This window comes from Stegostoma tigrinum, chromosome 42 (assembly GCF_030684315.1).
Source record: "Stegostoma tigrinum isolate sSteTig4 chromosome 42, sSteTig4.hap1, whole genome shotgun sequence".
NCBI lineage: Eukaryota > Metazoa > Chordata > Chondrichthyes > Orectolobiformes > Stegostomatidae > Stegostoma > Stegostoma tigrinum.
The window spans coordinates 11959628-11973379 of NC_081395.1; the positions used below are offsets into that span (position 1 = coordinate 11959628).

The following is a 13752-nucleotide window of genomic DNA, read 5'->3' on the forward strand; positions in this document are numbered from 1 at the left end:
ATAAAATATCTGGAATTAAGAATCTAATGATGACCACACAACCTTTGTCCAAAAAACCCATGTGGTTCATGAATATCCTTCAGGGAAGGAAACTGCCGTTCTTACCCAGTCTGGCCTACGTGAGACTGTAGACCCACGGCAATGTGTCTCTTGGGCTATTAGGGATGGGTCACAGACACACAACCTGTGGATGAGTAACAAAAGAAAATCACAGCTCCATACGAAGGATTACAAAAGGACAATAATTGATTTACTGAGAGATACTGAATAACGGTGCTACTTCCAGATGAAAGTTATGCGTCTTTGCTCATTTGCTTCCTCCTCTTCCGCCTTTTGGCTGTAACCTGTAGGTCTGCTGTACGCTTTGACTCAGCTCCGTCGGTCACTGTTGCCATCGATGCCCAGATTTCATCCTCCTCATTCTGCTCTTTCACCTCCTCCGCAGTGCTGCATTCCTCATCCTCCTGCTTGCAAAGGACAGTCTCACATTTAAGTGGCTGCAGGCAACAGGAGGTACGTGATAACACAAGGAGGCCGTTCAGCCCCTCGAGACCGTACCACCAGTTATTCAGACTGCGGCTGTATCTTACCTCTATGTAGTGCCCATATCCTGCAGTGAGCAGAAATTCTGGGCAAGTGCAGATGCAGGATGGGCAAGTGAGATACCATCCCATCATTTTAAAAGGAAGTGTTCTACCACATCTCAAATCTTTCCAAAGGCTGGTTTTTAAACTCATGCCTCATCTCTTCCCAGACACAATTACCAGCAGAAACCATTTCAATACCACCAGTCAATAACTGTCTACTGGAATGCTTTGAATTGTCAGCTGATTCAGTGCTTAACCAGCTACAAAAATGGCAGCTTACACCCTGCTGAAATCCGGGAGAATTCCACAGTTACTCAACTGTGAGGTGTAGCCAGGTGTTCTTTATACTTTATACAAACTGCAGCGTCAACCTGAACCGCACAGTAATCTCAGAGAAACGTGTCCCGCGCTGTCGGAGGGTCAGTGCTGAGGGAGCGTCGCGCTGTCGGAGGGTCAGTGCTGAGGGAGCGGGCACTGTCGGAGGGTCAGTGCTGAGGGAGCGCCGCACTGTCGGAGGGTCAGTGCTGAGGGAGCGCCGCACTGTCGGAGGGTCAGTGCTGAGGGAGCGCCGCACTGATGGTCAGTGATGAGGGAGCGGGCACTGTCGGAGGTTCAGTGCTGAGGAAGCGGGCACTGTCGGAGGGTCAGTGCTGAGGGAGCGGGCACTGTCGGAGGGTCAGCGCGGAGGGAGCGGGCACTGTCGGAGGGTCAGCGCGGAGGGAGCGGGCACTGTCGGAGGGTCAGCGCGGAGGGAGCGCCGCGCTGTCGGAGGGTCAGCGCGGAGGGAGTGCCGCGCTGTCGGAGGGTCAGCGCGGAGGGAGCGCCGCGCTGTCGGAGGGTCAGCGCGGAGGGAGCGCCGCGCTGTCGGAGGGTCAGCGCTGAGGGAGTGCCGCGCTGTCGGAGGGTCAGTGCTGAGGGAGCACCGCACTTTTGAAAAAGGAATAATCTTGGCGAAGCCATCTTCTGGATTAATTATGTGCGGTCTCAAACATGACTCTTTGGTCAGTATGGAGGCAGTCCACCCTCCCAACCCTGATACTGGACAGGGATTCAGACCCACGATTAGGTGTTTCTGTCTCCCCAGTGCCTGTCCCTTGGAAACCAGCTGATCATTAACATCCAGTTGTTTGCCTCACCAGGGTGTGTGCGTGTACAGCCTGTCACTTACCTCCCAGTTTTCTTGACTTGTCAACAGGACACAGTTCAATCGGGACTTCATATACACCTAAAAAGGGCAGCGAGGCTCAGGATGAACAATGGGCTCAGAATTGGTTCGAAAAACTTTGTGAAAGGAGTTGGAGGAGTTACAGGACCTGCTCCCAACCCTCCATCATCACCCAATAATCCCCACCCATCCCCACCTTATAACGCCACACCGACCCCTGCCCGTCCCCACCCTATAACACCCCCCCGACCCCTGCCCGTCCCCACCCTATGTCGTCCCCAACCCCTACCCGCCCAATAACGCCCCCCCGACCCCTGCCTGCCCCCGCCTATCCTCACCCTATAACAACACCAGATCCTCACCCAATAACAGCCCCCGAATCCAACCCGTCCCCACTTGTTAAAACCCGAACCCCCATCCCAGAACCTCACATTTCCATGGGGTAGGAAGGTGGAGGGCGAGTGGGGAACCTCTATGGGTGGGACATGGGGTATCTCTCTTAGGCTGAGAGATCTCTGGGTGAGGGATCTCAGTGGGAAGGGCTGCAGGATCTCTCCTGTGGCAGTAGTGTGCAGGATCACCGAAGCAGTTGTGGCAGTGGGATGGGGGGGGGGGGGGGGGGGGGGAGGATTTTGCAGGATGTCTCTTGGGTGGGGTGTGTGTGACAGATCTGTCAAGGTGGGTGAAGGGTCTCCGTTGGTGGTGGGGCAGGAGGCTTTCTCTGGGGGAGGCACTTGCAGGATTTCTTTGGGGTACTGGTAGGTGAGGGATCTCTCTGTGGGACCAGGGTGAGAGATCTTTCTGGGACACAAGGTTGCAGGATCACTGTGGGTGGTGTTGGAACCCTGCAGGGCGGGAGGAGTGCAGGATTCCTGCAGGGCAGGGAGGAAATGGCGGGAGGAATGGGGGAGTGCGTGATTGCTGCTGGGAGGTGTGGCGGGATCCCCGCGGGGTTGGAGTGCAGAACCCCTGCAGGGCAGGAGGGTGTGCGGGATCCCTGAGGGACGTTGTGCAAGGTGGGGATGGGTGAGGCCGGAGGGGGGTTGTTGGGTGCGTGTGCGTGCGTGTGCGTGCGCGTGTGTGCCTGTGCGTGTGTGAGCGTGTGTGAGCGTGTGTGTGCGAGCGCGTGCGTGTGCGAGCGCGTGCGTGTGCGAGCGCGTGCGTGTGCGAGCGAGCGTGCATGTGTCTGTGTGAGCGCGCGTGTGTCTGTGCGTCTGCGTGTGCGTTTGTGTGTGCGCGAGCGCGTGAGAGTGAGGGTGTGTTTGTGTGTGCGTGTGTGTGCGTGCGCGTGTGACAGCATGTGTGTGAGAGCATGTGCGTAAGCGCGAGCGCGTGCGCGTGTGCGAGCGTGTCAGCAGGTGCGTGTGGGGGTTGGGGTCACAGCACGCAGCGTCACCTTGTGCAGCAGCTCCTTGCTGCCTGTGTCATGTATCCGCAGGAAGCGATCCAGCCCACAGGAAGCTACCAGGGGCAGGCTGTGATGACACTGGATACTGCGGATACTCCCGGCCTGGCCCTTCAGGCACTTGAGCAGCCTCCCTGCAGGCAACCAGAGACAAGACGGTCAGCAATGCCCGACACCCCCCCACCATCACCTTCCCCATACCTGCCAGGCTATTCAGCATCTCTGAATAGTCACAACACTCCAAAACAATATCGACTCCTGCGTGTTTCCAACTCACCAAGTGGTGTGTGCGGAGAAATGGAGAGGGCTTCCAGGCCAGCCACGCTTACTTAGCGCCATACTAGGCTCTGGTGTTAGGGTGTAGGCCCATTCCGGGAGCAGAAAGTTAAGTGCTACAGAAGCGAGCACATGGTCTTTGGGCCTTGAGTCTCACCAGGCACTGGAAGTCTTCCATGTGCCTCTCCATTCATCCTATTGAATCTGCTTCCGCTGCTCTTTTGGACAGTTTATTGTTCCTATTGAACAGGGTCTCTATTAGAATCACAGAGCGGTACAGCACAGAAACAGACCCTTTGGGCTGGCTTGTCCATTCCAGCCAGATACCCTGAATTTGCCAGCATTTGGCCATATCCCTTTAAACCCTTCCTAACCATGTACCCATCCAGATGTCTTTTCAATACTGTCATTGTACCAGCCTCCACCACTTCCTCTGGCAGCTCATTCCACACACGCACCACCCTCTGTGTGAAAAAGTTGCCCCTCAGGTGCCTTTTAAACCTTTCCCCCTCTCACCTTAAACCTATGCCCCTCTAGTTTTGTACCCTCCCCGACCCTGGGGAAAAGACCTTGTCTATTCACCCTATCCAAGCCCCTTATGTTTTTATAAACCTCTATAAGGTCACCCCCTCAGCCCCCGATGCTCCGGGGAAAATAGCCCCAGGCTATTCAGCCTCCCCCTGTAGCTCAAACCCTCCGGCCCCGGCAACATCCCTGTAAATCTTTTCTCAATCTTTTCAAGTTTCACAACATCTTTCCATTAGCAGTGAGACCAGAACTGAACGCTATATTCCAAAAGTAGCCTCACCAAGGTCCTGTACAGCTGCAACATGACCTTCCCAGCTCCGATAGTCAATGCACTGACCAATAAAGGTAAGTGTACCGAAGGAACTATGAACCTGCAATCCAAGGTCCCTTTGTTCAGCAACACTCCCCAGGACCTCACCATTAAGTGTACAAGTCCTCCCCTGATTTTCCTTTCCAAAATGCAGCGTCTCACATTTGTATAAATTAAACTCCACCTGCTACTCCTTGGCCCATTGGCCCATCTGATCGAGGTCCTGTTATCCTCTGAAGTAACCTCCTTCACTGCCCATCTCCAATTTTGGAGTTGTCTGCAAACTGACTATCCATTCCTCCTGCATTCACATCCAAATCATTTCAATACATCTTCATGTCAGTAGGATCTATGTGCATTCCAGGTGTGGCCGTCTCCTGTGTCTATGTGACAGGATCGATGGGAGGCTGATCAGCTCTCCTCCTCTCCCTGTCTAGCAGGCACCAGTGGGGCTGAATGACCTTTGTGTTTCTGTCCAATAGGGCTGACTAGCTGCCTCCTGTTCTTACAGTTTGCCTGTTCAGATTACATGAGAAAGGCTGGGAACTGGTCAGGCCGAGCCTGGGAATCGGGAAGCGAGCCCCCCCCGCCCACTCACCTTTCCGGATATCCAGGATAGCCATCTGTCCGTGCGTGTTACCAACGACAACCGAACTGCAGGGGCAAAACGGCATGTTTAGCGACATGGTGACGCTGTCACGATCCACTCCAGCTCCCCTTTCCCGACCTTATCCCAACTTGTCACCATGGTGACCACCGAGCCTTCATCGCCTGGGCTCGGAGGAGAATGAGCCCCTTGAAACGCGACCCCCCGATCTCACCCCTGGGACTGTTCTGAAGCACCTCCACCCGAAACCCAGCGAGCAGCCCCCTTCCTGAGGAGGGCAGATCAGGCAGTATTTCTGGTGGTCCTGAAAACAAACGAATTGGACGGGCCGGAATTCTTGGTCTGGCCCAGTGGGAGCAGCACATTTCCGTTTCTGGACCATAAAGCCACCCTCACAACCAATGGCAAATTTTGGTGTGAATTATAGTGTTAGCTGCGGAACCCTCAGCAACACTGACATACAGACAGATTTGGGCGTGCAGGACCACAGTTCACTGAAAGTAACAACTCAGGTGGCCATGGTGAAGGAGGAGGCATGTGGCAGGCGTGCCATCATCAGCCGGGGTACGGAGTACTGGAGTTGCAGTTTGTGAGGCCACACGTAGAGTACTGTGTGCAGTTTTGGTCGCCATGTTGCCAGAAGGACGTGGAAGCTTTGGACAGAGTACGGACAACGTTCACCAGGATGCTGCCAAGTATCGAGGGCACTGACTATGAGGAAAAGTTAAAAAGACTAGGATTGTTCTCATTGGAAAGACGGCAGCTGAGAGGAGACCTGATAGAGGTCGACAAAATTCTGCGAGGCATTGATAGGGTGGAGAGTCAGAGGCTTCTCCCCAGGGTTGAAGTTTCAGTTACAAGGGGACACAGGTTCAAGCTGAGAGGGGGAATGTTTAAGGGAGACTGGTTAACACATGGGCTGGGGACAGGTCTGTCACTGTATAACACTAGGGTACAGTACCAGTGGGGACAGGTCTGTCACTGTATAACACTGGGGTACAGTACCAGTGGGGACAGGTCTGTCACTGTATAATACTGGGGTACAGTATTGGTGGGGACAGGTCTGTCACTGTGTGAGGGATGTTCTTCACACAGAGTGGTAGGAGCCTGGAATGCACTGCCAGAGCTGGCGGCAGAAGCAGGCACATGATGCATTCAGATGGTCACATGAATCGGGGGGAATAGAGGGATACAGATCAAATAAGGGCAGAAGGTTTCCTTTAGTTTCGTTAGGACAAGATGATTGGCATAGGCTTGGTGGGCCAAAGGGCCTGTTCCTGTGCTGTACTTGTCTTTTGTTCTTGTTCAAGACTGCAATCCTTGAATGGATTCCCATTGCGGGATCTTATTGCGCACAAGAGAGCTACCTGAGCTCCTGACATTGGAAAAGTAAGAGTATGTCTCATAATACCATTAAGGACTGGCTAACACTATAGCAGATGTTATGGAACAATATGCTGCCCTGTTACTTATCTTTCACTCAAACCCTCCCAGGACAGGGACAGCACGGGGTTAGATACAGAGTAAAGCACCCTCGACACTGCCCCCCCATCAAACACTCCCCCAGGTACAGGGATACCACAGGGTTAGATACAGAGTAAAGCTCCATTTACACTCACTTGGCATCAGATGTCAAGGACATGGCAGTTAACGGGTATTCGTCAAATGTCATCTCCAGAACGGGTCTGCGCTGTGGACAGCTCGGGTCATAGACTCGTACCTGTAGAAATTGGAAGATCAATAACACAAACACATCGAGCACTGGGTTGTCACATGGGCTGGGTACAGGTCTGTCAGGGTATAACACTGGGGTACAGGGCTGGTGGGGACAGGGTCTGTCGCTGTATAACACTGGGGTACAGTACCGGTGGAGACAGGTCTGTCACTGTATAACACTGGGGTACAGTACAGGTGGGGTACAGGTCTGTCACTGTATAACACTGGGGTACAGTACGGGTGTGGACAGGTCTGTCACTGTATAACACTGGGGTACAGTACCGGTGGGGACAGGTCTGTCACTGTATAACACTGGGGTACAGTACCGGTGGGGACAGGTCTGTCACTGTATAACACTGGGGCACAGTACTGGTGGGGACAGGTCTGTCACTGTATAACACTGGGGTACAGTACCGGTGGGGACAGGTCTGTCACTGTATAACACTGGGGTACAGTACCGGTGGGGGACAGGTCTGTCACTGTATAACACTGGGGCACAGTACTGGTGGGGACAGGTCTGTCACTGTATAACACTGGGGTACAGTACCGGTGGGGACAGGTCTGTCACTGTATAACACTGGGGTACAGTACTGGTGGGGACAGGTCTGTCACTGTATAACACTGGGGTACAGTACCGGTGGGGACAGGTCTGTCACTGTATCACACTGGCGTACAGTACCGGTGGGGACAGGGTCTGTCACTGTATAACACTGGGGTACAGTACTGGTGGGGACAGGGTCTGTCACTGTATAACACTGGGGAACAGTACTGGTGGGGACAGGGTCTGTCACTGTATAACACTGGGGTACTGTACTGGTGGGGACAGGTCTGTCACTGTATAACACTGGGGTACAGTACTGGTGGGGACAGGTCTGTCACTGTATAACACTGGGGTACAGTACCGGTGGGGACAGGGTCTGTCACTGTATAACACTGGGGTACAGTACTGTGGGGACAGGTCTGTCACTGTATAACACTGGGGTACAGTACCGGTGGGGACAGGTCTGTCACTGTATAACACTGGGGTACAGTACCGGTGGGGGACGGGTCTGTCACTGTATAACACTGGGGTACGGTACTGGTGGGGACAGGTCTGTCACTGTATCACACTGGGGTACAGTACTGGTGGGGACAGGTCTGTCACTGTATAACACTAGGGTACAGTACCGGTGGGGACAGGTCTGTCACTGTATCACACTGGGGTACAGTACTGGTGGGGACAGGTCTGTCACTGTATAACACAGGGGTACAGTACCGGTGGGGGACGGGTCTGTCACTGTATAACACTGGGGTACAGTACTGGTGGGGACAGGGTCTGTCACTGTATAACACAGGGGTACAGTACTGGTCGGGGACAGGGTCTGTCACTGTATAACACGGGGGTACGGTACTGGTGGGGACAGGTCTGTCACTGTATAACACTGGGGTACAGTACTGGTGGGGACAGGTCTGTCACTGTATAACACTGGGGTACAGTACTGGTGGGGACAGGGTCTGTCACTGTATAAGGCTGGGGTACAGTACTGGTGGGGGACAGGTCTGTCACTGTATAACACGGGGGTACAGTACCGGTGGGGACAGGGTCTGTCACTGTATAACACTGGGGTACAGTACCGGTGGGGACAGGTCTGTCACTGTATAACACTGGGGTACAGTACTGGTGGGGGACAGGTCTGTCACTGTATAACACTGGGGTACAGTACTGGTGGGGGACAGGTCTGTCACTGTATAACACTGGGGTACAGTACTGGTGGGGACAGGTCTGTCACTGTATAACACTGGGGTACAGTACTGGTGGGGGACGGGTCTGTCACTGTATAACACTGGGGTACAGTATTGGTGGGGACAGGTCTGTCACTGTATAACACTGGGGTACAGCACCGGTGGGGACAGGTCTGTCACTGTATAACACTGGGGTACAGTACTGGTGGGGGACAGGTCTGTCACTGTATAACACGGGGGTACAGTACCGGTGGGGACAGGGTTTGTCACTGTATAACACTGGGGTACAGTACTGGTGGGGGACAGGGTCTGTCACTGTATAACACTGGGGTACAGTACTGGTGGGGACAGGTCTGTCACTGTATAACACTGGGGTACAGTACCGGTGGGGACAGGTCTGTCACTGTATAACACTGGGGTACAGTACTGGTGGGGGACAGGTCTGTCACTGTCTAACACGGGGGTACAGTACCGGTGGGGGACAGGTCTGTCCCTGTATAACACTGGGGTACAGTACTGGTGGGGGACAGGTCTGTCACTGTATAACACGGGGGTACAGTACCGGTGGGGACAGGGTCTGTCACTGTATAACACTGGGGTACAGTACTGGTGGGGACAGGTCTGTCACTGTATAACACTGGGGTACAGTACCGGTGGGGGACAGGTCTATCCCTGTATAACACTGGGGTACAGTACTGGTGGGGGACAGGTCTGTCACTGTATAACACGGGGGTACAGTACCGGTGGGGACAGGTCTGTCACTGTATAACACTGGGGTACAGTACCAGTGGGGACAGGTCTGTCACTGTATAACACTGGGGTACAGTACGGGTGGGGACAGGTCTGTCACTGTATAACACTGGGGTACAGTACTGGTGGGGACAGGTCTGTCACTGTATAACACTGGGGTACAGTACCGGTGGGGACAGGTCTGTCACTGTATAACACTGGGGTACAGTACGGGTGGGGGACAGGTCTGCTGCTGTATAACACTGGGGTACAGTACGGGTGGGGGACAGGTCTGCCACTGTGTAACACTGGGGTACGGTACTGGTGGGGTCAGGTCTGTCACTGTATAATACTGGGGTACAGTACCGGTGGGGACAGGTCTGTCACTGTATAACACTGGGGTACAGTACCGGTGGGGATAGGTCTGTCACTGTATAACACTGGGGTACAGTACTGGGTGGGGACAGGTCTGTCACTGTATAACACCGGGATACCGTACTGGTGGGGGACAGGTCTGTCACTGTATAACACTGAGGTACAGTACTGGTGGGGGACAGGTCTGTCACTGTATAAAACAGGGGTACAGTACCGGTTGTGGACAGGTCTGTCACTATATAACACTGGGGTACAGTACCGGTGGGGACAGGTCTGTCACTGTATAACACTGGGGTACAGTACTGGTGGGGACAGGTCTGTCACCATATAACACTGGGGTACAGTACTGGGTGGGGACAGGTCTGTCACTGTATAACACTGGGGTACAGTACTGGTGGGGGACAGGTCTGTCAATGTATAACACTGGGGTACAGTACTGGGTGGGGACAGGTCTGTCACTGTATAACACCGGGATACCGTACTGGTGGGGGACAGGTCTGTCACTGTATAACACTGGGGTACAGTACCGGTGGGGACAGGTCTGTCACTGTATAAAACTGGGGTACAGTACCGGTGGGGACAGGTCTGTCACTGTATAACACTGGGGTACAGTACTGGGTGGGGACAGGTCTGTCACTGTATAACACTGGGGTACAGTACTGGTGGGGGACAGGTCTGTCACTGTATAACACTGGGGTACAGTACTGGTGGGGACAGGCCTGTCACTGTATAACACTGGGGTACAGTACCGGTGGGGACAGGTCTGTCACTGTATCACACTGGGGTACAGTACTGGTGGGGACAGGGTCTGTCACTGTATAACACTGGGGTACAGTACCGGTGGAGACAGGTCTGTCACTGTATAACACTGGGGTACGGTACTGGTGGGGACAGGGTCTGTCACTGTATAACACTGGGGTACAGTACTGGTGGGGACAGGGTCTGTCACTGTATAACACGGGGGTACAGTACTGGTGGGGGACAGGTCTGTCACTGTATAACACTGGGGTACAGTACCGGTGGGGACAGGTCTGTCACTGTATAACACTGGGGTATAGTACTGGTGGGGACAGGTCTGTCACCGTATAACACTGGGGTACAGTACCGGTGGGGACAGGTCTGTCACTGTATAACACTGGGGTATAGTACTGGTGGGGACAGGTCTGTCACCGTATAACACTGGGGTACAGTACCGGTGGGGACAGGTCTGTCACTGTCTAACACTGGGGTACAGTGCCGGTGGAGACAGGTCTGTCACTGTATAACACTGGGGTACAGTGCCGGTGGGGACAGGTCATAGGGTCAGAATTATACAGAATGGAAACAAATCCTTCATTCCAAATCGTCCAAGTTTCCCAAACAAACCTCGTCCCATGGAAGACATAGGAGTGGAAGTAAGACCATTCGGCCCATCAAGTCCACCCCGCCATTTAAATCATGGCTGATGGGTATTTCAACTCCACTTCCCTGCACTCTCCCCGTAGCCCTTGATTCCTTGTGAGATCAAGAACTTATCGATCTCTGCGTTGAAGGCATCTAACGTCCCGGCCTCCACTGCACTCCGTGGCAATGAATTCCACAAGCCCACCACTCTCTGGCTGAAGAAATGTCTCCTCATTTCCATTTTAAATTTATCCCCTCTAATTCTAAGGCTGTGCCCACGGGTCCTCGTCTCCCTGCCTAACCGAAACAACTTCCCAGCATACACCCTTTCAAAGCCATACATTATCTTGTAAGTTTCTATTAGATCTCCCTCAATCTTCTAAACTCTAATGAATACAATCCCAGGATCATAGATCATAGAATCCCTACTGTGTGGAAACAGGCCCTTCGGCCCAACAAGTCCACACTGACTCTGGGAGCATCCCTCCCAGACCCATCCTCCTATAACCACCTCAGCTACACATCCCTGAACACTAAAGGCAATTTAACATGGCCAATCCACCTATCCTGCACATCTTTGGACTGTGGAAGCAAATTGGAGTACCAGGAGGAACTTAGCCGTTCATCATATGTTAAACCTACCATTCCAGGGATCATCCGAATGAATCTCCACTGGACATGCTCCAGGGCTAGTATGTCCTTCCTGAGGTAAATGGGGCCTAACTAGAGCTTTATAAAGTCTCAGAAGCACATCGCTGCTTTTATATTCCAACCCTCTTGAGATAAAAAGACAATTTCTTAATCACGGACTCTACTAGCAGGTCGGGAGCTGGGCATACCTGGCTGTGCCCAGTGCAGGTGATGATTGTGTCCGAAGCGGGTATGAATTGAATGTCTCTCACCCAAATGGGGACCCTTAAATCCAGCCAGTCATTACGGACCTTCAACACAAAAGAACAAATGAACCAGAAGTTGAGAAAGGAAGCCGCGAACAGAAGGAGAAACTGAAGCCGTCGGTGACACAGCAACAGTGGAAAACACAGTTTTGTCTCGACCCTGTGTGCTGAAGCTTTACAAACTGGTTCCTTTCGTAGGAGGACAATATTGATCCATCATTCCCAACGGCACTATCCAGAGACTGTAGGTGGCTCAACAGCACCTTGACGAGGGCAATTAGGGATGGGCAATAAATGTTCAGTTTAGCCCTCAGGCCACAAAAGAACGAAGAACGGTTCGACAGCAAGGGTGGGGAGTGAACTGACAGTTACTCAGTGGAAGGTCAATGCTATGTAATCAGAAAAATCGCTCAATGGATGAGGGATCACAGAGTCAAGAGCTACAGGAAGCAGATATGGACAGGGAGACTCGGGGAGAGATAGATAGGAGATATAAAGAGGGAGTGTGTGAGGGAAGATGAAGAGAAGGGGGAGCTGGGGACCAGGCAAGGCAGAGAGAGGGGGAGATGGAGTGGTGGTAGGTGGGAGGAGAGAGAGAGATAGACACGGGGAAGAGGGGAGGAGAGAAAGTCAGAGAGACAGCAGGTGTAAAGAGGATATCACATCCCCCATTCACACAACTTACGTTCTTTGCCTTGAACGCAGGCTCCTGCAGCCTCTGCAGGTCCCACACTTTCAGGTCATTCTCCTTCCCTCCAGTTGCCACACGCTCCGGCCTCCCGGGGTCTTGACGCATTCGACACACCCCACGGCCCACCTGTACCTGCCCAGAGGGAACGGTCATTAGGGTTATGCGTGGTCACTGCGGGAAGATAACACTGCAGCGAGTTATCACATCCAAAGCCCTGCCCTGGATCAGCCAAGTCGAGACGGGAAATGCCTCCTACCTGATCGGCTGAATCCTCTTTCCACACCTTGAGGAGGCCAGACTCGGTACAGGTGACGAGGGAGCTGTGGGCGGGGAAGACAGCGAGAGTGAGTGTGACTGGTGCCTCACTTGCTTTTCAGAGACTGACCTAACTGAAATCCCCACCTTCGCTTCCCGCTGACCTGAACACAAAGCCCCAGACTGTATCCCATTTACACGCGCATCCACTCAACAGAAAGGGAATGTGTATGTCTGTGTGGGGCTCCGGGCGTCTATATGTGTGCGCACGAGAACGCATGCATGTGCTTCAGTCTGCGCGGACACAAATGTGCTTCTGGGTGCGTACATGTCTGAGCACACACACGTGTTAAGAATGTGACAGTTTGAGAATATGCATTATGGGCGCTTACTCACTAGAGAGGTGTCTTACATTCACATGTGGGATGCGGTTGCTCTTTGGTCCAGCATTTATCGCCCCTTGAGAAGGTGGTGGGGAGCTGCCTTCTTGAACCGCTGCAGTCCGTGTGCTGTGGGGAGACCCACGATGCCCCTTAGGGAGGGAATTCCAGGATTGTGACCCAGCGACACTGAAGGAACGGCCGATATATTTCCCAGTCGGGATGGGGAGTGGCTCGGAGGGAAACTTGCAGGGGGTGGCGTTCCCATGTATCTGCTGCCCCTTGTCCTTCCAGATGGAAGTGGTGGTGGGTTTGGAAGGTGCTGTCTAAGGAGCCTCGGTGAGTTACTGCAGGGCGTCTTGTAGATGGCACACACTGCTGCGACTGAGCGTCGGTGGGTGGAGGGAGTGGGATGTTTGTGGATGTGGTGCCAATCAAAGCGGGGGCTGCTTTGTCCTGGATGGTGTTGAGCTTCTTGAGTGTTGTTGGGGCTGCCCCCATCCAGGGGCAAGTGGGGGGTGTTCCCTCACACTCCTGGCTTGTACCTTGTCGATGGTGGGACAGGCTTTGGGAGTCAGGAGGTGAGTTCCTCGCTGCAGGACTCCCACCTCTGACCTGCTCTTGTAGCCGCTGTGTTTATGCGGTGAGTCCAATACAGTTGCTGAACATGTACGTAACAATCACACAGTGCATAGTTCAAGCCGAGGTCTCCTAAAGGAAACGGATG

At 53.5% G+C, this 13752-nt stretch overlaps 1 protein-coding gene across 2 annotated transcripts; it reads right to left on the minus strand.

The window, feature by feature from the left end:
• Positions 1–228: 228 nt before the first annotated feature.
• wdr74 (WD repeat domain 74) lies at positions 229–13728 on the minus strand. Of its 2 annotated transcripts, none has more exons than XM_059641586.1 (8): positions 12647–13728; positions 12385–12522; positions 11643–11744; positions 6498–6598; positions 4870–4925; positions 3149–3291; positions 1756–1812; positions 229–464 (listed from the first exon to the last, which is right to left on the minus strand). In XM_059641586.1, exons 2-8 carry the CDS (start codon positions 12493–12495, stop codon positions 294–296), a joined length of 741 nt encoding a protein of 246 aa, XP_059497569.1. In that variant the 5' UTR covers positions 12496–12522; positions 12647–13728; the 3' UTR covers positions 229–293. The 2 variants fall into 2 exon arrangements, with proteins under 2 accessions (XP_059497569.1, XP_059497568.1); XM_059641585.1 differs by having other exon boundaries at positions 229–467; positions 12647–13726.
• Positions 13729–13752: the final 24 nt, after the last annotated feature.

Bases quoted from the DNA above. Each gene is read 5' to 3' on its own strand.
- wdr74 (XM_059641585.1), bottom strand. From the start codon at position 12,495: ATGCGTCAAGACCCCGGGAGGCCGGAGCGTGTGGCAACTGGAGGGAAG. The intron at 4,926-6,497 runs GTGAGTGTAAAT...TTGCCCCTGCAG, and splicing joins TCCTTGACATCTGATGCCAA to TTCGGTTGTCGTTGGTAACA. The intron at 3,292-4,869 runs GTGAGTGGGCGG...GGTTGCCTGCAG, and splicing joins TATCCTGGATATCCGGAAAG to GGAGGCTGCTCAAGTGCCTG.